Source organism: Lentinula edodes (genome assembly GCF_021015755.1).
Source record: "Lentinula edodes strain Le(Bin) 0899 ss11 chromosome Unknown C8R40scaffold_24, whole genome shotgun sequence".
Classification (NCBI taxonomy): domain Eukaryota; kingdom Fungi; phylum Basidiomycota; class Agaricomycetes; order Agaricales; family Omphalotaceae; genus Lentinula; species Lentinula edodes.
In genome coordinates, this window is record NW_025764330.1 from 177502 (window position 1) to 196792 (window position 19291).

Sequence of the window (19291 nt, forward strand, 5' to 3'; positions counted from 1 at the left end):
CGGGGTTTATATACGTACGTCTCTCATAGATGCTAGCCTACTTATATGCTCCACATGTAGGGATGGAGACCTTTTGAACTTTCACGAATCACTCTTCCAACATTATTCACCCCTTTGTCCGAGTCTACCGTCAGTAGGATTCTGGCCTCGGTCGTATCGCTGATGGCACCGCCAGAAACACACCCACGACCCCCAGAATGGACAATCGTCGACTTTGTACATCGAGGATACTGGTGGAAGAATCATGGTGTCTATGATTTTCTTGCCCCAATGAATCATGCACGTTTTACCCCTGCTTTCAGGCATATTGTGGTTGAATATTTGCCTTATTCTACCTCTGCTGACGTCCGCGGTCAATGGTTTGGACTCCTCACTTGTTAATGGTGTGTCAGTCCCTTTTATGTGGAGGCGAATATGTTATCGTGAACTCATCTGAGTTCCTGCGGGCATGCGTAGGGCTACAGATACTTCCTGATTGGCAAGGATATTTCAACTATCCGACAGGCAAAGTCTTAGGTGCGAGTGTTTCTCAAATGTTTTCCATCCAGGTACTGATTTTTACGCAGGCCTTGTTAACTGCGCGCAGAACATTGGCGGATTGATTGTATGACTTCACGTCCTGTAATTACCGGGGCTCATTTTCGGTAGGGTCTTCCAATAACCCCATTTGCGTCAGACAACCTAGGCCGACGTCTGACGCTAATCGTGGGCTCTATCATCATGTTAGGCGGAGTTGCCTTGCAGTTTTCATCAACTACAATCCAGATGTTCATCGCTGCCAGAGTGCTGAGTAACTCCCTTTTCTCAAGGCAAAGCCATGAAGCTCATTATGTCCATTCCCAGTTGGATTCGGCCTCACATTCTGTCTGAACGCAGCACCGCTACTGCTTATTGAACTTTGTTACCCAACTCAGGTAGCGTCTTTTTGTCCAAAGTGAAGTGTATTCATAACCGGTTCTCACCCCAGAGAGGGAAAATAACATCGCTGTACAACACGACGTGGTACTTTGGGAGTATCATCGCTGCATGGGTATGTACGCGTTCGACCTTCCATTGAAAAGAGTCTTATTGGGTCCATCTCTAGGTTTGTTTTGCCACTTTCAACCAACAAGAGGGAAGTATGTGGACCTGGCGCATACCGACGTTAGTCCAAGCGGCTGCCCCCATTCTTCAAGTTTGTCTAGTTTGGTGAGTAGAAGTCCGCCTGAAGGGCGAGCGTTTACATGAATATGGCATCTTATTAGGTTCGTACCGGAAAGCCCGCGATACCTGGTGTCTAAAGGTTATGTGCGTGGCTGCGTCCTTCCATCGATGCTTTGAAATCTGGGTCATTGCGCCCATACAAATGATTTATACAGGAAGGCCAAGCTGCTCGAGTTCTCACCAAGTATCATGCCAACGGTGGTAACGAGCACGACCCCCTTGTCGTCTTCGAGCTAGCGCAAATCAGACATGCAATCAGAATGGAACAGGAGATCAACAAAAGCACTTCGTACTTTTCCCTATTTGCTACTCCGGGAAACAGAAAACGCATGAGAATCATTATTGCTATCGCTATTTTTTCCCAGTGGAGGTAAAATTTCGTGTTTAATCTTGTTCAAGGTATCTGGCTCATCAATGGCATATACATCATTATCCAGCGGGAATGGTCTCGTGTCTTACTACATCAACCTTGTGCTGGAAGGTGTAGGCATTACGAGCACAGAAACCAAAGCTGCTATCAACGGGGGTCTGCAGGTGAAGAGGCAGGAATTCAAGTTTTAGCAGACACTGATACCCCAGAGTGCAGATCTTCAACCTTTTAGTCGGGTTGTCTTCGGCCATGCTTATTGATTTGATTGGTCGAAGAACATTATTCATTGTATCGAACTCGGGGATGTTGATAGGTCAGTATGGGTTGGAATTTTGATTCGTGACATCTCAGAAAGGACTGAGAATTGTTAAGCCTTTGGTCTGTGGACCGTTACGGAAGCACTTTTCAACGCCTTCCATAAGACATCTGCAGCTAAAGGTGTGTTCCATAACTGCTCACGGTGAAAGATGAAGGTTCAGCACAATTATAGCGACGATTCCGCTGATCTTCCTCTATTATCTCTTCTACGACATTGCGTACACCCCCATGCTGGTTGCCTACACACTGGAAATCCTTCCCTATAAAATCCGGGCAAAAGGTTTCGCAATGATGGTGAGTTGGGTTTACCAAGAAAGTGCAATTGTGCTTATTAATATCTACCAGAACTTCACCGTATATGTAACCACCATTTTTAATCAGTTCGCCAATCCTATCGCCATTGAAAGACTCGGATGGTGGTACTATATCGTGTAAGAACAAATGTTGCCTAAGCTCCAGTGACCTCTGTTCACCAATAGTCGTCCATTAGGTACTGCGGTGTCTTGATAATCGAACTGGTATTTGTTGTTTCATTCATCGTTGAGACAAGAGGTGAGGACCCCCGAAAGTTTGATATTGCGTTGATTAATCCATATCGATCGAACAGGGCGAACGCTGGAGGAAACAGCTGCACTTTTTGATGGGGAACAGCCCCAACAGGATTTGGCTATCACTGGAGGCGAAGCAGCCACAATGAATATAACAACGGGTAGAGGAAATATAATGTCGCAGCGATCCGTTCAGGTGGTGGTCGTTCAAGAAATTCACACCACTGTGAGCACTCACAGTAGAGTTGAAAGTAAAAGCAGTATGTCCTTGGACGTGTACGAGTTGAATACTTTGAAGCGAAACGCTTCTCCAAGTTCGTAGTGAGTAGGGTAAAGATGTCGTAGCAGTCGAATGAATCATAACGAATGCCACTTGAATGATGTTGAAAAGACAGCAGGCAATAGACTAGCTGAGCTGTCGGCAAAAAAGAAAATTCGAATACTGTAATGAAATTACATGTTCAATGAGCAATTTAACGGAGCAGCGGTATTATTGTTGTCTCGCAGGACTCGTCCAGGGGATGGTAGGTCGAAGAGTCAGTCGATTCTCGTCTATATTTCCTCTATTCGTCATCGTATCCAGAGAGAGGTCGTCTGGGCCTGTTCGGCACTATTCGAAGTGTATATGTGAAGTTCATCACCGGAATACAAAGTGGAAACGCACGAGGATACGAGGAAGGGACCGCTGGAGGGGGCACGTAACCGAAAGACTCCCTCAACGGCGGAATAGCGATGGTCATAACTGGCCCGATAACTCCCAATACCACCGAGTAAAACATCACTGGCTTCTCGTGAGCAGTCCGGTACTGTGAAGATGGAATTTCAGAGTAAGAGCGGCATGCAGGTAGCTCCAGACATACAAGATAATTATAAGATCTCTGGAGAGGCCTGAAAAGAGAAGCCATAGCTGGTCGTAGTAAACAAATCGAACAAGTAATACTAATAGTAACACTAACTGCAGTCGTTGGGCTTATGTCAGCTGGATTTTTGCCCTCTTTCTCGGCTCCGTCGACTTTCTATTCACCCTCCATCTCATAAACTTTCTCCGCACAGTCCATCCAACGCAATGTCAATGGAAGAGAGCATCAGTTTAGAAGAGACAAACAGAATTCGTGTATCCATTGGCCTCAAGCCTATCACGGACGATTCGAATCCAGTAGATGACGAGGAAAAACAGGCAGAAGATAATTATGCGAAGAGGAGAGAGCACGAGGCCAAAGAACGCGAAACAAAGTCCGTATGGAAGTCTTTTCCCCGTCCAACCCGATCAACTCATACTATCCTCCTTTACAGGGAAATTGCCGACCGTATTGCCAAGTAAGAAGTCTGTTTTCAGAACTGACGAACAATCTGCTCATGAGACTCTGCGTAACAAGGGTCAGGAATAGACGAGAACTCAATGCATCGCTCAAAGGCCCTACTCTCGGTGATGCAGACGACGATACAGATAATGTATTGAAATGGATCAAGAAGAATAAGAAGAAGGAAAAGGAACTTGCTAAGAAACGGTTACAGGAGTTTGACAGAATGGATAAGGCCATACAAGAAGATTACACTGAGCGTAAGTTGTGTTGCCTCTTCAGATTTGGCTGAATAAACCAACTTGGCGGTTCAGGTGATCTTGCCGGGCTGAAGGTTAGCCATGACTTCGACACCATGGACGAAGGAGATGCTCGAATACTTACACTCAAAGATAGTCGCATCCTTGACAACGAAGGTTCGTCTTCGTGAGATTTTTCGTATTCTTTTCTTATTTCTGTTATAGAGGATGAACTACAGAACATTGAGATGGCTGAAGATGAGCGGCAACGAAAGAACCAAGAACTGAAAACAAAGAAGCACGACTATACAGGATATGATGATGACGAATTCGTTGAGGGTAACGTGGGGATGAAGCGTGCGGTCCTTGCTAAATATGACGAGGAGATAGAAGGCGCGACAGAAATAGTGAGTGTTCCACATTGACATTCGTTTTTTTATCATCTCTCACAACTTCATCAATTAGGGTTTCCGTTTAGGCAGTTCGGTCGTCTCGAAGAAAGTCACAAATAAGCCAAAAATTGAGACGACTACTTCATTAAACAAGACCTTGCTTTCAATCGACTATAAGAGTAAGTTTTCAAATTTAAGACTAAATCATTCTCGTTCTTATAAAATCATCAGAGAATCTGGAAACTACAGATTATCTAAAGGAGGGGGATATCGGATTCAAAAAACCCAAGGTGATCTCAATTTGCTGGTGCGGCAAACAATTCCTTATGTTTCCTCGTGTAATATAGACGAAAAAGAAGCGCCCTAATCGTCGGGTTCCTGCTGAAGCTGAACTAGCTCCCGAGGACGAGATGGATATAGATCCAACACCTGTCCCACGAGTTCCAGATCTCGATGTCAATTTCGTTGACGATGATGAGCTTCAGGCTGCGTTAGCAAGGTCTCGCCGCGCAAAGCTTGCCAAACCGAAGAAGGTCACGCCCGAAGAACTCGCAAGAAGAGGTGTGTCAGCTCTGCTATTATTTTGTTCCCATTTCCGATATTTTTCCTCTCAGTCGCAGAAGAGCGAGAGGAACAGGAAAAAAAGGCTTCCACCAAAGCTGAGGACGGTGACATCAAGATGGGCGATGATGAGGAGGCTGGAGGTCTTGTTTTTGATGATACGTCCGAATTTGTTCGGGCGGTCGGCAATAACCCGATCACGGTCAAAAAAGAACCCAAAGAAAAGACTTCACCCTCTGCACGGGAGTTCTCGCGCCCACACTCTCTTTCGCGAGATGTTTCTATGGCCCCGGGAGATGAAGTGTTGCATGAGATTGAGGCCGGTGAGGCTGTGAAGGACGAAGATGATGATGAGGAGGACGACATGGAAATTCTCAACATGATTGAGGCTGCGATAAAAGCCGAAGAGAGCGAACAACATAACGCCGCAGATAATGCTGTTGGAACATCATCTGAGCAGAATTTCAAATCTGGTATGGCTTCGACCTTAAACATCCTCCGACAGCAAGGTATACTTGCCGCTCCTTCTTCTGACCAGAAAGAGCGCGAACACACTCAGCTGCAACGCGATCTTTGGTTAGCTGATCAGCGTCGCCGAGTTGCTCAGCGAGAATTAGAACGCTTACAATCTCGAGGTGGTAATAAAGATCAAGCTACCAGGGAGTACGAGAATCGATTGCGTGAGCAGCAGGAAGCAAGGGAGAATTTGGAGACGTTCAAGCATTACAAGCCTGATGTTAACATCGTGTATTACGATGAGCATGGACGAGCTTTGACTCCAAAAGAAGCTTGGAAGGCTCTTTCACACAAGTTCCACGGGAAGGGTTCTGGGAAGATGAAGACAGAAAAGAGGTTGAAGAAGATCGAAGAGGAAAAGAAGCAGCTTGCGATGGCCAGTGGTGATACACCCCTGAGTATGAGCGCTGCATTCCAACAGCGGCAGCTGAAGGCTGGCCAGGCTCACTTTGTGTTATCTGTAGGTAACAGAGGGTGAGTGTTTACTTCCGTTACATTCGTACTTTGCAAAATCTTACTTCTTCCTCGCAGTGCTGTTCCACAGGCTGCGGACTTCTTCGATGCTCAGCCCTTATCGAAAGGGAAGACCGAAAAGATGAAGAAAAAGAAAGAGTCAAAGAACGCGAAGGCGGCGATGGAGTCGGGTTTGATGACATTACCTACCCCGTCCTTGGCCAATGGTGGCAGTCCTGCTCCAACAGGTTTCGCCTCTGTAGGGAGCAACGGTTCGCCAGGTCCAAGAGCAGGCTTTTCGCGTATTTCATCCACGGTTGAAACCACTTCGCAAAATGGTACAGGTACTCCTAGTGAAAGATCCAAGGTTGCATTTGGGTTTGGAACTAAACGTAAGGCTAACGAGGAAGCTACTGGATCTCCTCCCGCCAAACGGCGCTAGATATGGTCACTCGGATCGGTTTTCATTATGTCAACCTCATGCGAATATCTGTTGTCGCGGTGCACGTCTAGTGGAAGATTTTATGATGTATACTATGATCATTATTTACAAAGGCGTAAGTCAAATTTTCATAATGTTGCGATACTTCTGATGCCCAACTCTCTTGTCAATCCGCAACGGTCTTTGTCTAGTCCCTGTGCGCTTTCGAACGCCTTAATGAGGGATTCTTGACCCTCGTCAATCCTGTAAGGTTGCAATATCCCGTTACTGACTGTCTCATCGTACAACACAAAAGGTATGCTACATACCATTGCACTGCGTGTCCCTGTTTCTCGAGAAGCAGTTTCACCGTTGTCCAGCTAAATCTGGCTACTTTTGGGAATCCGAATGTGGGATCGAGACTGGCCTTCAACCAATGTTGAGTTTTGGGGTCTTCATAACACATTTAAGTATCTGACTTTAAGAGGCGAAACTTCAATGTACCTGATGGATAACCAGAACCGAGGGTAACGTCTGGAGACTTATATTCCAACTCTTCAAACGTCCAATCTTCTAGACAGGCATCCCGTGTAACTTTTGCTGCTACACTCGCAGCCCCGACAATTTTGTATTTGAAGTCGGCTTTGGATTCCACGGTGAATGCGATACCAGGGAACTGGGATGAAAGGTAGGCCTGATATGTGGAAGTTGTACCAAGAGCGTCAACATATACCTAATCAATTGATCAATACTGTAGATTGCTTTGCTTTTGTATATTTATGTACCTCTGAAAGCCGAATGCCTTTGTCTAATACATCCTTGATGAGCATCACAGTAGCGTCCTGAGATTGTCGATTGAGGTTCGTAGCTGGTCGCCGCAGCATACCACTCGATATAGCTTGTGGACTAGATTGTGACATGAATATGGATGAGGGCCAAATGAAATGTAATTCCACCTTATAACTCGAACGGACCAGCCTAGGTTGTCTGGATCTGACTGTAGAGTCTCGAGAAGATTAGACCTGATTTCTGGAGTCAAAGTTTTGGAATCTGATCTCATTTGTGAGTTGCGCAAAGCAAGGGAACGCCGGAGTTGCTCGTACCAGCGAAGCCAAGTTCTTCTAACTGATTGCGGTACGACACAGGACAGTATGCGACACCGTATACTAGCGGGCCAAGAACTGGGCCACGACCAGCTTCATCTACACCAAGAATATACGGTCCTTCGCCGCTAGGAGTCGGAGAGTGATATGTATATGAATTCTTCAACGGCGTTGAGGGTCCTGGGGTTGAAGGAACGTGGGTCCTTGTCTCTTCCTCTTCCTCATTCTCAAGTCCTTCACCGGGGTCCATAATTCTAAGTCGAGTCTCGCTAACAATGGTGATAGGTTTAGGGAGAAACGCGGTGTTTGTTGACGCGTTGTTTGGCACTTTCCTTTGTTCTCTCCAAGTCTCAATCATCAAATGGCGAACTTGACGCACTCCGATACGAATGTTGTGCAAGATCTTCGAAACTCCATTAGAGAGTGTACGAGTAGAGGGCTTCTGTTTGCAGCTAAATGGCGTGTAATTTCTCCCCTTAATTCAGTTTTCACTTTCTCTAACGATTTCTCGCAGGTCATCCGAGCTCCTCTTGTCAATACCAGCATCGAGAAGACATGTATCACACCCTACAAAACGTCAACCAACTTTCTCTACTTCTACACCTGCTCGAAGTCGTTCTCCGCGTCCATCCTTTGTTGATGAATCACCTGTGCCTACACAGATATTGCCCCAGCTTTCCCAACCTCCTCAATCGTCCGCTCCTACCCGACATCCTCATGCACCTCTGCTAGCACCTTTTGACTATGGATCTGAAGAATTCGATGCTCAAGAGGAAGATTCGTTAGCTACCGCCAGGATCTGTTTCGAATCGAAGGAGTATTCTCGTGTACCAGCCCTTGTTGTTGGATGCGTCAGCCCCGCAGCACGGTTCATGTCCGTGTATAGCCGCTTCCTGGTAAGTCTACCTCGCATCCTTTTTGTCTGTGATAAGGCCAAATATATAGTTTAGGTTTCGGAACATAGTGCTATCTCGGAATGGCACAAATTCGATGGTAACAACATTTCAGGTTTTATAATGGATGTTCGCATGACGCCTTTATGAACCAGCTACTCGAAATCAACCGGTTGAACCGATAAACGATACCATCCAGGAGTTGCTTCGGGAGGTCGTCAGCGACACTGATCCTTTCCTCCTCTTTCTGTACGTCAATGCACTTTCCCGTGTTTCGAAGTTTATCTGAAAAACTTGAAGGAAGGCAATCTTTCTTTCTCGTTTTTCGCGACGAGAGGAGGCAATCGAGGCCGCTATATTGTCAATCGCCGGTTTTCCTTGGAATTGGTCGTCTTGGACTCTTCTGTCTAGTTGCATCCGGGATGGTGAAGAGGTAGCTAACTCTTCCTGTATCACCGTATACTGGAACTAAATGGTTACTTTCATAGCTAACAGCGCTCCTTCCATTGTTGCCTCTTCCTCCGACACATCCTCTGGTTCAGATGTTCCAGATCAGAACATTGAATGAACTTCAAAATCCCTCGGAGAACGAAATTGCTCTCTGTGATCGCCTACTTGAATTAGAGAACTATCCTGGAAGTCTCTGGCTCATGATACAACGCGCCACCGCGCTCTATCATCTTCATGATTTCGGACAAGCGGAAGCCCAGTTCGATCGAATTTTTGCTTTAGACCCATACAGAATTGACGATATTGACATCCTTTCCAACATCTTGTACGTCACTAACAATCGGTTGAAACTAACAAAGCTGGCCAATGAATTCTTGGCTGTCGATAAAAACCGTCCAGAAGTTTGCTGTTTGGTTGGTATGTTAAATATTTGAGTTTACCTCCAGGGGTTGTTAATGTCAATAATAGGCAACCACTATTCCCTTCGAGGTGAACATATCAAGGCAATCAAGTACTTTCGACGCGCCACTCAACTGGACAGAACCTATCTCTCTGCCTGGACATTGATGGGCCATGAGTATGTTGAGATCAAAAACTCGCACGCCGCGATTGAAGCATATCGTCGAGCAGTCAGCACGTAGCTTTCATCGTTTTCCATGATGTTCCATGCTTATCAGCTCTACCCTAGATATCAACCGGAAAGATTATCGAGCTTGGTACGGTCTAGGTCAAGCGTATGAGCTTTTGAACATGCATGAGTATGCGCTGCACTATTATCAGTATGCAACAGCCTTGAAGTATGTGAGCCTTCTATTTTGATCATACTACCTAACATTTCTGTTTAGACCTTATGATGTCCGATTGTGGCAAGCCCAAGGAATGTGCTACGAGGAAATGGGAAGGCGAGTGGAACTTTAGGCTGGAATAATCCTCGTAACTTACGGCAGGCGTCGGACTAGATTGAGAGAGGCAGTTGAATGCCTCAAGCGTGCTCTTATTCCAGCAGATCCCCATGAAATCACTATCAACTTGATGTTAGCTCGAATCTATAGAGACCTCGATGAGCATGCAGAAGCCGTAGCATATCACCGACGTGTGGTGGAAGTTTGCCAGTCTGACTGTTGAGTATTCGCTTTTCTTGTCAACTCTCATAACTCATCGTGCTGTGATGCACTGCAGTACGTCCTGTTCAGGATTACGCGAAATCGTGCTTGGAGGTTGCTGCGTATCAGCTGAAAATACCGGACGGGCACCTTTTGTTGGCACAGGATTATCTGGAACGGGTGGCTGCTAGTAACGCAGAAGATGTTGACCGAGCTGTGGAGATGCTGAAAGCGGTGCATATTGCTATGCAGGCGAGAATACGTTCGACCAATGAAGAATTAGGCAGAGTCTTGAATATGTTAGCCACAACAGATGCTGCTCAAGGAATTATTCCTCCTCCTCCTACATATCAATAGTACTTATTCAAGCTCAACTATGTACACCGGTAGAGTATACGTATCATAATTTAACCGCGGAACTTCCGAACCGTGGCAACTTTCGTCATACAGCAATATGATTATTATCACTGTTACTTTCCGGTCACTTCAGCTTTCATCTACTTTCATCTCCAGTAACTAACTAATAACGACACCTTGAGGCTTCAGCTTCACCATCTATGTCTTCTCATTACCACCCCTCGCGACCCTATATCTCTATCCCTCAGCCACCGCCCGGCATTCTTCCCTCAGGAGCACAACGACCAACAAATCCTAGCCCCTCAACTCGACCTGATCCTTGGGCATTCGAAGTGACCCCTCCTCCATTCGCAGAAAATCAATATGCACTACACAATCCATGGGGAGAGGAAAATGGATCGCCGAATACCTTGCGCCATCGGACGTTGTCCCTCATAAATCTGCCTTCCGATAGTTCACGGCCACCAAGTCGTGTGAGCAGCGTCCAGGCTTCAACTACAAATGCTCCTTTGGCATTTCCAGAACCTCAGATATATAGATCAGTTTCGCAACGAGTTTCGGGCCACAAGCCAAGTGCAAGCGATATATCAGCTGGAAGCCTTAGACTTCGACACGATCCTTCAGTTGCATCGTTCCGGTCAACACAATCCACAAATTCATGGTATTACGACGACGATTATGGTTCAATTTCTAACGAGGTTGGAACAAAGAATAGAATGGTCGTTCTAGCCAAGCTAATACAATCTATAGTCGCACGGGGAAGAGGAACAGTTATCCAAGAGTCTCTCTGATGTCTCGTATGCTTGACATTATTTTATTCCTTTCAAACTCCATTCATATATTCTGCAGGCTAACATCGGATGAAGGACTTGCCCGTTTCCAGTCTGGGGAATTACCGGAGAATGATCAGGAATGGCATCGATTGGTTCCACCGGAAGCAATTGAAGCTCTAGGAAAAATAGAAGTTCAAAGGCAATCTGTGATCTTTGAAGTGTTCAAAGCTGAGCGAGAATATGTTTCGGACCTGGAAGCAGTGCAGGATGTGCGTCCTCTTTCATTACATCCTCTTCGTAGTTGACCCGTTATTGCTATAGGTGTATATCACACCTCTTATGAATGCCAATCCTCCGATTATACAACCTAATCGATTTCAAGGATTCATCTCTGAAGTCTTTGGAAACTTTAGTCAGATTCTCGCCCACCATCAGCGGATGCTTGGCGCTTTGTTCGCCCGTCAACGAGATCAACATCCTCTGATACAAAGTATTGCCGACATCGTTCTAGATAGTGCGTCAACCTTTCTGCTTTCGAAGTCAAACTCACCTTTTTTCTAAGCCACCCTCAAGAGTGATTTTCGTTCAGCTTACGAGATATACATCAAACATTACCCACTTTCTGAATCTCAACACCGAAAGGAACTCCGGAATAACACCGCGTACCAGTCTTTCATGCAATCAGCTTCCTCTGATCCTCGTATACGGAAACGAGATTTGATAACGTTCCTTTCCCGCCCGGTGACGCGCCTTCCGCGTCTCAATCTGCTGCTAGAGCAGATACTCAAGCTCACGGATAAAGAATACGAACATCCAGACCTTGAAACTTTACCTATCATTTTGGGAATTTTGAGCGACTGTATCAAAAGCACTCAGCCCGGGATTGAGGCCGCTGAAAGTAAAGTCAAGTTTTGGGCTTTGTGCGAAAGTTTGGTCTTCCGAAAGGGCGAGATAATTGTGAGACAGGTCTAGTTTCCTGTCCGATGTACTGATCTCATCCTATCGCAGGATATGGACCTATATGACAAGGGCAGATCACTGGTTTATTCGGGACCGGTGTCTCGAAAAAATCGTTCTGAAGGTTCCGTAACAGGCAGTTGGTCAGGATCGGGTTGGACTGATCTTTCCGCGGCGCTGTTAGACAACTATTGTATGTGCCAATCCGTGTAATCGACACCAGACTATTCTAATGTTTTCGACCTTAGTATTACTTACTCGTGAAGAACAACGTCCAAACGGAGTGTACAAACGGCATCTCATGTCTCGAGTATGTGAATCGGCCCAATCTTCGCGGCCTCATTATTGTGCCATCTCTTACGTTTCATTTGGCTAGCCCTTATATCTATCATTTCTGCGGTTAGGTTCTTTCTCTTCGCCCCCTGAAACGCGCAAAGAGCATCCCAAAGACGGCAGTGTATTGAGCGGCTTATTATACCAGTCCACCCCTTTATATCCTTTCACAATATACCATGAAGCGAGTAAACAATCCCGCAGATATACTCTTTATGTTGCCAATGAATCAATACGCAAAAAATGGCACAACTTCCTTCTCGATGCTATCGCTGTTCACAAAGTCAGACAAGAAGGAAACATGGCGAGTAATTTCTTACCGTGGGGCAATTATCCCTAGTCTGAACTGATACTTGCAGTATTTTTCACCCGACGCGCTGAGTCGGCAATTCTTTCGAATAAGCGGAAGCTCAAATGGAAACAAAAACCCGGGAAGAATTAACGCTGTTGTCCCTTTCAGTAAGTGAAGAACAATCAGCTCTTTATCCTTTTTCACTCGATACCCGCAACAGGTTTCAACGGCCGACAGTTCATCGCGGTCGCATGTTCTACCGGCATGTACGCTGCGATACGGGGTCGCGAAAGTGAGCAACAAAACCGAAATTCCTATAGATTTGTCCCTCTAATGGTGCTGTAGACTTCCACAAGGTACTAAACGTGCAACCAACTTCTATGGCAGCACTACAATCACTAGGGTCGAAGACCTTCAACAAGTTCATTGTTCATGTCAACAACTCCCTTTTGTCATATCCGCTTGACGTGATAGCCCAAGTGGCTTTGGGTCAAGTCGAACCCAAGGTGTTGGCCGCGTCGGTGGAAAAAGTCGTATCGAATGAGGTCGTCTTCTTCAAGCATTTACACGTTGGGCAACGTGTGTTGAGTGAGTTTTTTGTTCCATTTCACGACAGGTTCCACTGAACTTTTGCCCATAGTTGTTTACGCAGTGAAGAAGTTACTGCAGGTCACTTTAAGCTTACATGTTCTGGAAGTCGTGGATGTCAATGACACGGCGCTAACACCTAAACGAGAACAACGCGGTTCTGGTAAATCTTCGAACTCGTTTAGGGCGTTTGGTGATGTAGGTATTTTTTCTTCACTGAAGGTTCCAATTGTCGATGTCGTCCCAATTAGGCCGGTTATGCCCCGAAAGATGCGTTTGATGTCACACCACTAGTCAAAACCATTGGAATCTGTGCTCGTGGCGGGATTTTGATTGTTGACCCCACGAAGTAAGCAAGCCGAAATTGATAAGACTCTTTCTTGAGTAAACTGATCTACGATGACAGTATTGCTGGTGGTCGAGTCACGGTAGTCCCAGATTTTTCGGGTGCAAGCACCAATCAACCTTTAGCCAACCTCAAGTCTCGAGTTGATGGATTGAAACCTCTGGGGCTCATTCGCTGCAATAGCTCTGAGCTACTGGTGATATACGAAAGTTAGTCTATCTTGTATGTAGTCACTACCTCGCTGACTTTGAACCCGTTCGTCTTCTCAGCCGTTGGGTGCTACATCACCAAACACGGAACGCCCTCCCGTTCCTCAGGATACATCAAATGGGAATCGAAGATCGACAGTTTCGCTCAGCGTGGTACCCATGTCTTGCTGTTCTCTGCTCTGTTCATCGAAATCCGGGATATCTTGACTGGTAGGATTGTTCAGGTGATTGAAGGGGAGGATATAAGACTGATGTACGCTGGTCCTACGCCGGACAGTCATGAGCTGATATTAGTGGCCATGAGAGGAGATGAGGGTCAAGGGGATAAGGATTTGAAGGAAGGGGTTGTGGACAAGATTGTGGAGTTGCAAGAGACGTCTGAGATTTCTGATATGCGTGCGCGTACACCTACTACAGCGGTGCCAGCGATGTGGGAGGAATGGGACATGTGATCTATGCGTTAGAAGTAATGTACAGTATGACTTTCACTGACAATCTTAATATTAATCGTAAGTTATTCTGATTGTAGGCAATTGTGTATTAGAATGTATATAGGTTCCGCCACCTTTGCTCCACCATTTCCTGGATACGTATGCAACAAGGGTATATAGGTATATATCATCTGAGTTGTTCCCAACTATGCCCCCAAATCTCTTCACCCATCAAACCACCCAGCTCTTTCCATCTCATCTGCTAATCCAACCCAATTTCGCCTTCGAGCTTTACGACCTGCAAGTTCGGTAGCAAATCTACACAAGAGGTAGCTATTATCAGATTTCTGGGTTCCCAGTGAGGAATAACAGTAAACGACTTGCCTCAGACATTCATCCAACCTCCATCTATTTTTGTCATTCTCTCCCAACGATGCACTAGGATCAGCTTCACCGTGAGATGAAGGGGTAAACGGTGCGCCAGGGAGGATTCGTCTGCTCAATGCATATATCATCCCAGACACGAACGCGTCTTGTGCACCGACTTCATCGACGACTCCGTCATCAACGTCTTCATCGGTTACCTCCGTCCCTCCCTGCGATGAGTCGAGTTCGTCCTCGTCGTGGCCGTACCGACGAGCAGTGGTGGTGGTTGCAATGGGACTCATTTGACTCATACCTCCTGCCCCTCCTCGAGAACGGGATCTAGATTTTGGATTCGGACTTGTCAGTGGCTCCGAAACTGTAGTATGAGCGGAAAGGAAGTCTGGGTAGACTCCGCTGTTGTCTCTAGCGGTGAATGCGCTGGAGGAGGGAGAGTTGCTCCTTGCACCAGCATAAAAATCACTTCCAGTTCTTACAGAGCGGACATCGTCTGAGACTAAGGAGGTGTCAGGGTGAAGATGATTGTCTTCGCGAGGGCGTCCACGTCGAGCGGCCCTCGGTTGCGGCGGAGGACGTTCTTCTACCCAGGCAGAACTTTGTAAATACTCTTTGGTTGGAAGCGATAAGGCTGCGGCGCCTTCAGATCCCCAATGGGCGACGAGAAGCGCGTGTGGGGGCGCGATAGATGTTAATGAGAGAAGGAAAGCCCGAGGAGTGGTTGCGTAGTTGGGATAATGCATTTGCGCGTAGTGTTTGTTGAGAAATAAGACGTCTGCATGAGGAATAAGCTTTGTTGAGAAATAGCTGTATTAGGACGCGTCTACTATGAAAGGATAGAATGATTCACACCGCTTCTATACCTTGTCGGCTTCTACGTCCAACGTCGACGCTGAAGACACAGTGGCTTCGCCATTTGCGTTCTCGAGCTAAGCTATCGAGACCTGTAATATTGTTTAGTGTCGTTTTCACAGATCTTCCTTCAAAATGAATCCAATCAAACGGAGCTGGAGTGTTTGGGTTCAAAATGTTCGGTGATTGGTACATGGGTGACAAAGATGGTGTCGGACCAGGGGGTGAGGTCAATGTTGGGGAAGGCGAAGGAGAAGAATACATGTAATAATTCTCTGGAACGAGAAGAGGTCCAAGGAGCGAAACGAATTCTTCATGGGTTATGTCTGGTAAAGGATTATGGTTTATTACAGTCCGAGTGTCGTTTTCAACTACAAAGCTCCTATTATTTTGTATGCAATGTAAAAACAATAGAGCAAACATACTAGCTTGAATAACCCACGCGCTGGGAACGCCTGACTCTGGCCAGACTTTACAGTAACGAGTGTTTACCCCTTCCCGTTCGAGTTCTTTTGTAATCATTTTTCCCTCATCGCTGCCTCCAAGGGAAGCTACGAGGATGGGGTCCACTGGGCTTGAGAATTGTGCTAAAAGAGCAAGTATAGAGCTTGCAGAACCTCCGCGAATGGTCGACACTGAAGAAGCGCGTATCACCGTAGAGGGAGCTGGATGACACGGCACAGCCAGGGTGTGGGTAAGAAATAATGTACCAGACGCGAGAATCCGAAGGGGTTTGGAGGAGGAACTAGGAACATCTCGAGATTCTTTCCTCAGTTTCGCCATAACGTGAAGAAGAAGAGTACAAAACATCGCGTGTCATTTTGAATTGCATATATTTCGTAAGTAATAGACTCGAAGTCATTAGTGTAACGACTTTGAGTGCGCTGCCAGTTCTCAATTTGTACATCCCTGACTGCTCCATGCAGGTCCTAAGTTCCGTCAATAAGTATGACAGGCTCAAGTTCCGCTAAGACAAATATTAAGTTTACTATACTTTTGAGGAAGTACACCATTCAATTTCTATGACATTTCTACGTCCTCGTCTCCATCATCACTATCCGCATCGTCATCTACCCACTCACCATCGTCGGCTTCATCTTCACCCTCGCCTGGAGGGGAAGGTTTGATACCCATTCCTTCCAGATTTGCGATCAGTTCCTGTGTGTGCTCGAGTAGGGGTTTGTCCGGATGTTCTTGATGAATATGTAACTGTAAAAAGAGTTGAATATACACATGGGTTTGAGCTGAGATAGATATCAGCATACCAGTTGACATGTTTCCAGTCGATCTCTTGCATCCTGTGCTAATTCCTCCCAGCTGAGATCGTCCAGGGTCCCACCGTTTTCCTTTGCTTGTTCGGCCATCAGGAAGTAACACCACCCTTCAAGATACCATGCTTCAACTTCTTCGTCATCGGCCGTCATTACACCGTGTAATACGAGCAATGCTGGAGAATATATGGATAATTCGAGGAAAAGTCTAACCAATCCCAATCGAGCAGGTATCGGTGGAACTTTGGGATCGTCTAAATCCTCATTCGATAAGCACGATTACTGAGCTCACAAAGATCTTACCTAAATCCAGGTCTTTCCAAGATATCCACGCTTTTTCTAAACACGCTTTCGCGTCTTCAGGTCTCTGTTGTGACATCCGCACAGAAGCCAGACTTTGTAAAGCTTCTGAATTGTCAGGATCAACCTTGAGAGCTGTTTCGAGGAGATCTTCACAAGTCTTTTCTGCTTGAGGTTCGAAACTGTATTACATGCGATTTAGGAATTTCGGGAAGCAACAATGAAAATCCACGACTGACCAGAGATCGTACGAAGGGTCCATCCAAATTTCTACTTGGCCAATCAAAGCCCGGACGATGTTACTTTTTAGCTCGATCTCATCATCGCTTGTCCCATTTTGTCCTGCACGCTCTTTGCCTTTTAGTTGTACGTATAGCAGTTCTACGGCTGATTGATAATGTTGTAAAGCGACTTTGGGCTCGTCGTCACTGATCTGTGCAAGATATAGATGGGCAGAGGGAGGCGGAGGTGAAGGTGCAGCTGAGTTTGGCGGTAATAAACTGGAGAAAGTCTGTAGAAAATAGCAAAAAAAAGATGGAACATTGTTGATGAACGAGCTTATCACTACAAGATGAATAGAGGACCGACTTGCTTGGCTGCGTCAATATCACCCATTTCTAGTTGGACTACTCCAAGCATTTCTTTAGCTTCGGCATTTGAGGGTTGTTGGTCTAGTATACGTTGGATGAATCGAGCTGCTAGTTCGTAATCGCATTGAACGATGAGTGATTGGGCTTTTTCTAGTAATGAGGGTATAGAGGGTGTAGCTGGAGCTGGCTGGGCAGAAGAAGGTATTGTGGGTTTTGAAGCAGCTTGCTTTTTTGTTTTCGTCCGTCCCATCGTGAAAGTAAAAAGGTCGAAAAGTCTCACGATTGCGACTTCACTAAGAACAGCGACCAACTCTTCGAATTTTTCTCAGGCTATCCCTGTGTACATATATGCTTTGTGCGCCATTAGACAATGAACAATCACCTCCAGATGAACTCTATCTTGAGCGTTTCGAGGCTTTCATGGAGAAATGTTTGACGGACATTCACTCATTCGCAGAAAGAGAAGCTCGTTCGTTTGAGCAGGTTTATAAAGACTTTCAATCATTCCATGTCTGTTTTTTACTGACCCCGGTATATAGACCAGACGAGACGTTGCTAGGTGGCATTGTAATCAGCTTTTCCAATGGCAGTCCCCATCCTCATCGTCTGAAGTCTCTAACCGGTCTACCGAAAGTAGGTTTTCTCGTTCCTGACAAGTGAATGGCATTCTCACTGTATGTAGTCTGGACTATCCTCGTCAACCTGTCTCGTATTCTGGAGTCGTTGTCTGGTGTATTTGGGATCGAGTCATTTCTTCTCGCTGTAGATCCAGAGGATATAACTAGTCAATCTTTTCTGGGAGGGACTATTATAGGTAGAGAATTCTGGAGAGGAATGCGAGCCGGAGGCGAATCTGGAGCAAAAGCATTCAAAGAGCAATGCATCAAGAACAAAGGCTCGAAGAACGTTCCTCATTCCGTTGCGCATAATCAACATCCACTCTCAGGAAATTCTAGCAAGTTTATCTCGCCGAGCTCAGTCATCAACGTTTCCTCCAAACAATCTGCTAAAAACGTTAAAGTGGAGCTTTATGAAGGTGTGCGTAATGCTCTGAGGTGAGTTCGCCTGCTTACCCATCTTTATAATGTGGCTGCGTTATGACGCGTTGACAGAACAGTGAGCGGGATCCGCAATGCTGAAATGAAGTGGTCAAATCATGACCGACTCTTCACTTACGGGGTTTGTCTAGTTGGTTGGCCGTCCGACATTCCCGCGAAAAATCCGTCTACTTTGAAAGCTGATCAGAACAAGCGGCTTTTGGAGCTGTTGAATAACGGGACTTTGAGGTTCATAAAAAATATTATGCTATCTTCTGATTCCGACCAAGCCCAAGCTGGTCCTGTGTGGGAAGGGACGGAACCTGGGGAGAATGAGGATGAAGGTACTATAGACCAGTCAGACGAGATGTTCTCTTGGGCCATACAATATGAAGACGATGATCCTGTAGATGTGAGTCTTTCGTCGTGAGTATTGGATCTAATGAGGTGATACTTCGTCCTCTGCAGCGCACCGAGCCAGATAGTCGAGTCACACATCAGGACCAACCTGTCGAGGAATCGAGCTTAGACGTGGGCAGACCGAGAAAGAGAGCTAAATTCGGGGAGAGGATTCGTTTCCATTCCGCCGAGGATGCAATCACTTGACGGATTGTATATATCGTTATCACGCTACATCCTATACCACTTATGTACACATAGATAAAGATATACCCAAGTTCATAAATGATCATAAATCGCCGCA

At 46.0% G+C, this 19291-nt stretch overlaps 9 protein-coding genes across 9 annotated transcripts; 5 read left to right on the plus strand and 4 right to left on the minus strand.

Annotated features, from left to right (window-relative positions):
• Positions 1–162: 162 nt before the first annotated feature.
• On the plus strand, positions 163–2761 carry C8R40DRAFT_1048788 (uncharacterized protein; the record flags this gene model as incomplete). Its single annotated transcript, XM_046224526.1, has 17 exons — positions 163–247; positions 303–383; positions 457–516; positions 567–604; positions 649–790; positions 844–914; positions 968–1030; positions 1085–1188; positions 1245–1287; positions 1359–1573; positions 1641–1737; positions 1790–1886; positions 1946–2011; positions 2064–2185; positions 2237–2322; positions 2382–2443; positions 2499–2761. 17 exons carry the CDS (start codon positions 163–165, stop codon positions 2759–2761), a joined length of 1695 nt encoding a protein of 564 aa, XP_046084863.1.
• Positions 2762–3002: 241 nt separating this feature from the next.
• C8R40DRAFT_1049214 (uncharacterized protein) lies at positions 3003–3344 on the minus strand (the record flags this gene model as incomplete). Its single annotated transcript, XM_046224549.1, has 3 exons — positions 3003–3049; positions 3104–3245; positions 3300–3344. The coding sequence occupies 3 exons, from the start codon at positions 3342–3344 to the stop codon at positions 3003–3005; spliced, it is 234 nt and encodes a 77-aa protein (XP_046084864.1).
• Positions 3345–3505: 161 nt separating this feature from the next.
• C8R40DRAFT_1161419 (SART-1 family-domain-containing protein) lies at positions 3506–6343 on the plus strand (the record flags this gene model as incomplete). The annotated part of the gene is made up of 10 exons (XM_046230119.1): positions 3506–3672; positions 3733–3756; positions 3816–4000; positions 4055–4156; positions 4205–4386; positions 4445–4550; positions 4603–4661; positions 4719–4932; positions 4986–5922; positions 5980–6343. The coding sequence occupies 10 exons, from the start codon at positions 3506–3508 to the stop codon at positions 6341–6343; spliced, it is 2340 nt and encodes a 779-aa protein (XP_046084865.1).
• Positions 6344–6444: 101 nt separating this feature from the next.
• On the minus strand, positions 6445–7743 carry C8R40DRAFT_1111658 (ribonuclease H-like domain-containing protein). The gene is made up of 6 exons (XM_046228376.1): positions 7426–7743; positions 7279–7372; positions 7108–7228; positions 6827–7055; positions 6652–6775; positions 6445–6586 (listed from the first exon to the last, which is right to left on the minus strand). The coding sequence occupies exons 1-6, from the start codon at positions 7673–7675 to the stop codon at positions 6472–6474; spliced, it is 933 nt and encodes a 310-aa protein (XP_046084866.1). The 5' UTR covers positions 7676–7743; the 3' UTR covers positions 6445–6471.
• C8R40DRAFT_1111660 (uncharacterized protein) lies at positions 7744–10344 on the plus strand. Its single transcript, XM_046228377.1, has 11 exons — positions 7744–7884; positions 7940–8321; positions 8376–8418; positions 8474–8567; positions 8619–8751; positions 8807–9185; positions 9237–9401; positions 9457–9565; positions 9614–9670; positions 9728–9888; positions 9948–10344. The coding sequence occupies exons 1-11, from the start codon at positions 7787–7789 to the stop codon at positions 10226–10228; spliced, it is 1902 nt and encodes a 633-aa protein (XP_046084867.1). The 5' UTR covers positions 7744–7786; the 3' UTR covers positions 10229–10344.
• On the plus strand, positions 10343–14280 carry C8R40DRAFT_356546 (uncharacterized protein). Its single transcript, XM_046234820.1, has 15 exons — positions 10343–10926; positions 10979–11025; positions 11078–11270; positions 11323–11515; positions 11564–11958; positions 12010–12151; positions 12207–12268; positions 12335–12595; positions 12651–12750; positions 12804–12875; positions 12929–13171; positions 13224–13369; positions 13423–13520; positions 13578–13726; positions 13787–14280. The coding sequence occupies exons 1-15, from the start codon at positions 10429–10431 to the stop codon at positions 14176–14178; spliced, it is 2991 nt and encodes a 996-aa protein (XP_046084868.1). The 5' UTR covers positions 10343–10428; the 3' UTR covers positions 14179–14280.
• A 101-nt stretch (positions 14281–14381) lies between these two features.
• Positions 14382–16173, minus strand: C8R40DRAFT_1161423 (uncharacterized protein; the record flags this gene model as incomplete). Its single annotated transcript, XM_046230120.1, has 4 exons — positions 14382–14475; positions 14542–15329; positions 15391–15761; positions 15816–16173. The coding sequence occupies 4 exons, from the start codon at positions 16171–16173 to the stop codon at positions 14382–14384; spliced, it is 1611 nt and encodes a 536-aa protein (XP_046084869.1).
• A 237-nt stretch (positions 16174–16410) lies between these two features.
• Positions 16411–17801, minus strand: C8R40DRAFT_1161424 (uncharacterized protein; the record flags this gene model as incomplete). Its single annotated transcript, XM_046230121.1, has 5 exons — positions 16411–16599; positions 16656–16915; positions 16965–17143; positions 17201–17472; positions 17550–17801. The coding sequence occupies 5 exons, from the start codon at positions 17799–17801 to the stop codon at positions 16411–16413; spliced, it is 1152 nt and encodes a 383-aa protein (XP_046084870.1).
• A 32-nt stretch (positions 17802–17833) lies between these two features.
• Positions 17834–19290, plus strand: C8R40DRAFT_1111666 (uncharacterized protein). The gene is made up of 5 exons (XM_046228378.1): positions 17834–18034; positions 18091–18184; positions 18234–18606; positions 18664–19000; positions 19057–19290. The coding sequence occupies exons 1-5, from the start codon at positions 17900–17902 to the stop codon at positions 19192–19194; spliced, it is 1077 nt and encodes a 358-aa protein (XP_046084871.1). The 5' UTR covers positions 17834–17899; the 3' UTR covers positions 19195–19290.
• Position 19291: the final 1 nt, after the last annotated feature.

Excerpts from the sequence above, each read along its gene's own strand:
- C8R40DRAFT_1111666 (XM_046228378.1), top strand. The coding sequence starts at position 17,900 with ATGCTTTGTGCGCCATTAGACAATGAACAATCACCTCCAGATGAACTC. Across the intron at positions 18,035-18,090 it reads AAGCTCGTTCGTTTGAGCAG|ACCAGACGAGACGTTGCTAG; the intron begins GTTTATAAAGAC and ends CCCGGTATATAG. Across the intron at positions 19,001-19,056 it reads AAGACGATGATCCTGTAGAT|CGCACCGAGCCAGATAGTCG; the intron begins GTGAGTCTTTCG and ends CGTCCTCTGCAG.
- C8R40DRAFT_1111660 (XM_046228377.1), top strand. The coding sequence starts at position 7,787 with ATGGCGAACTTGACGCACTCCGATACGAATGTTGTGCAAGATCTTCGA. Across the intron at positions 8,322-8,375 it reads CCGTGTATAGCCGCTTCCTG|GTTTCGGAACATAGTGCTAT; the intron begins GTAAGTCTACCT and ends TATATAGTTTAG. Across the intron at positions 9,402-9,456 it reads AGCATATCGTCGAGCAGTCA|ATATCAACCGGAAAGATTAT; the intron begins GCACGTAGCTTT and ends GCTCTACCCTAG.
- C8R40DRAFT_1111658 (XM_046228376.1), bottom strand. The coding sequence starts at position 7,675 with ATGGACCCCGGTGAAGGACTTGAGAATGAGGAAGAGGAAGAGACAAGG. Across the intron at positions 7,373-7,425 it reads AGAAGAACTTGGCTTCGCTG|ATTCCAAAACTTTGACTCCA; the intron begins GTACGAGCAACT and ends AAATGAGATCAG. Across the intron at positions 7,056-7,107 it reads AAGGCATTCGGCTTTCAGAG|GTATATGTTGACGCTCTTGG; the intron begins GTACATAAATAT and ends TCAATTGATTAG.
- C8R40DRAFT_356546 (XM_046234820.1), top strand. The coding sequence starts at position 10,429 with ATGTCTTCTCATTACCACCCCTCGCGACCCTATATCTCTATCCCTCAG. Across the intron at positions 11,959-12,009 it reads TCCGAAAGGGCGAGATAATT|GATATGGACCTATATGACAA; the intron begins GTGAGACAGGTC and ends ATCCTATCGCAG. Across the intron at positions 13,370-13,422 it reads CGTTTAGGGCGTTTGGTGAT|GCCGGTTATGCCCCGAAAGA; the intron begins GTAGGTATTTTT and ends CGTCCCAATTAG.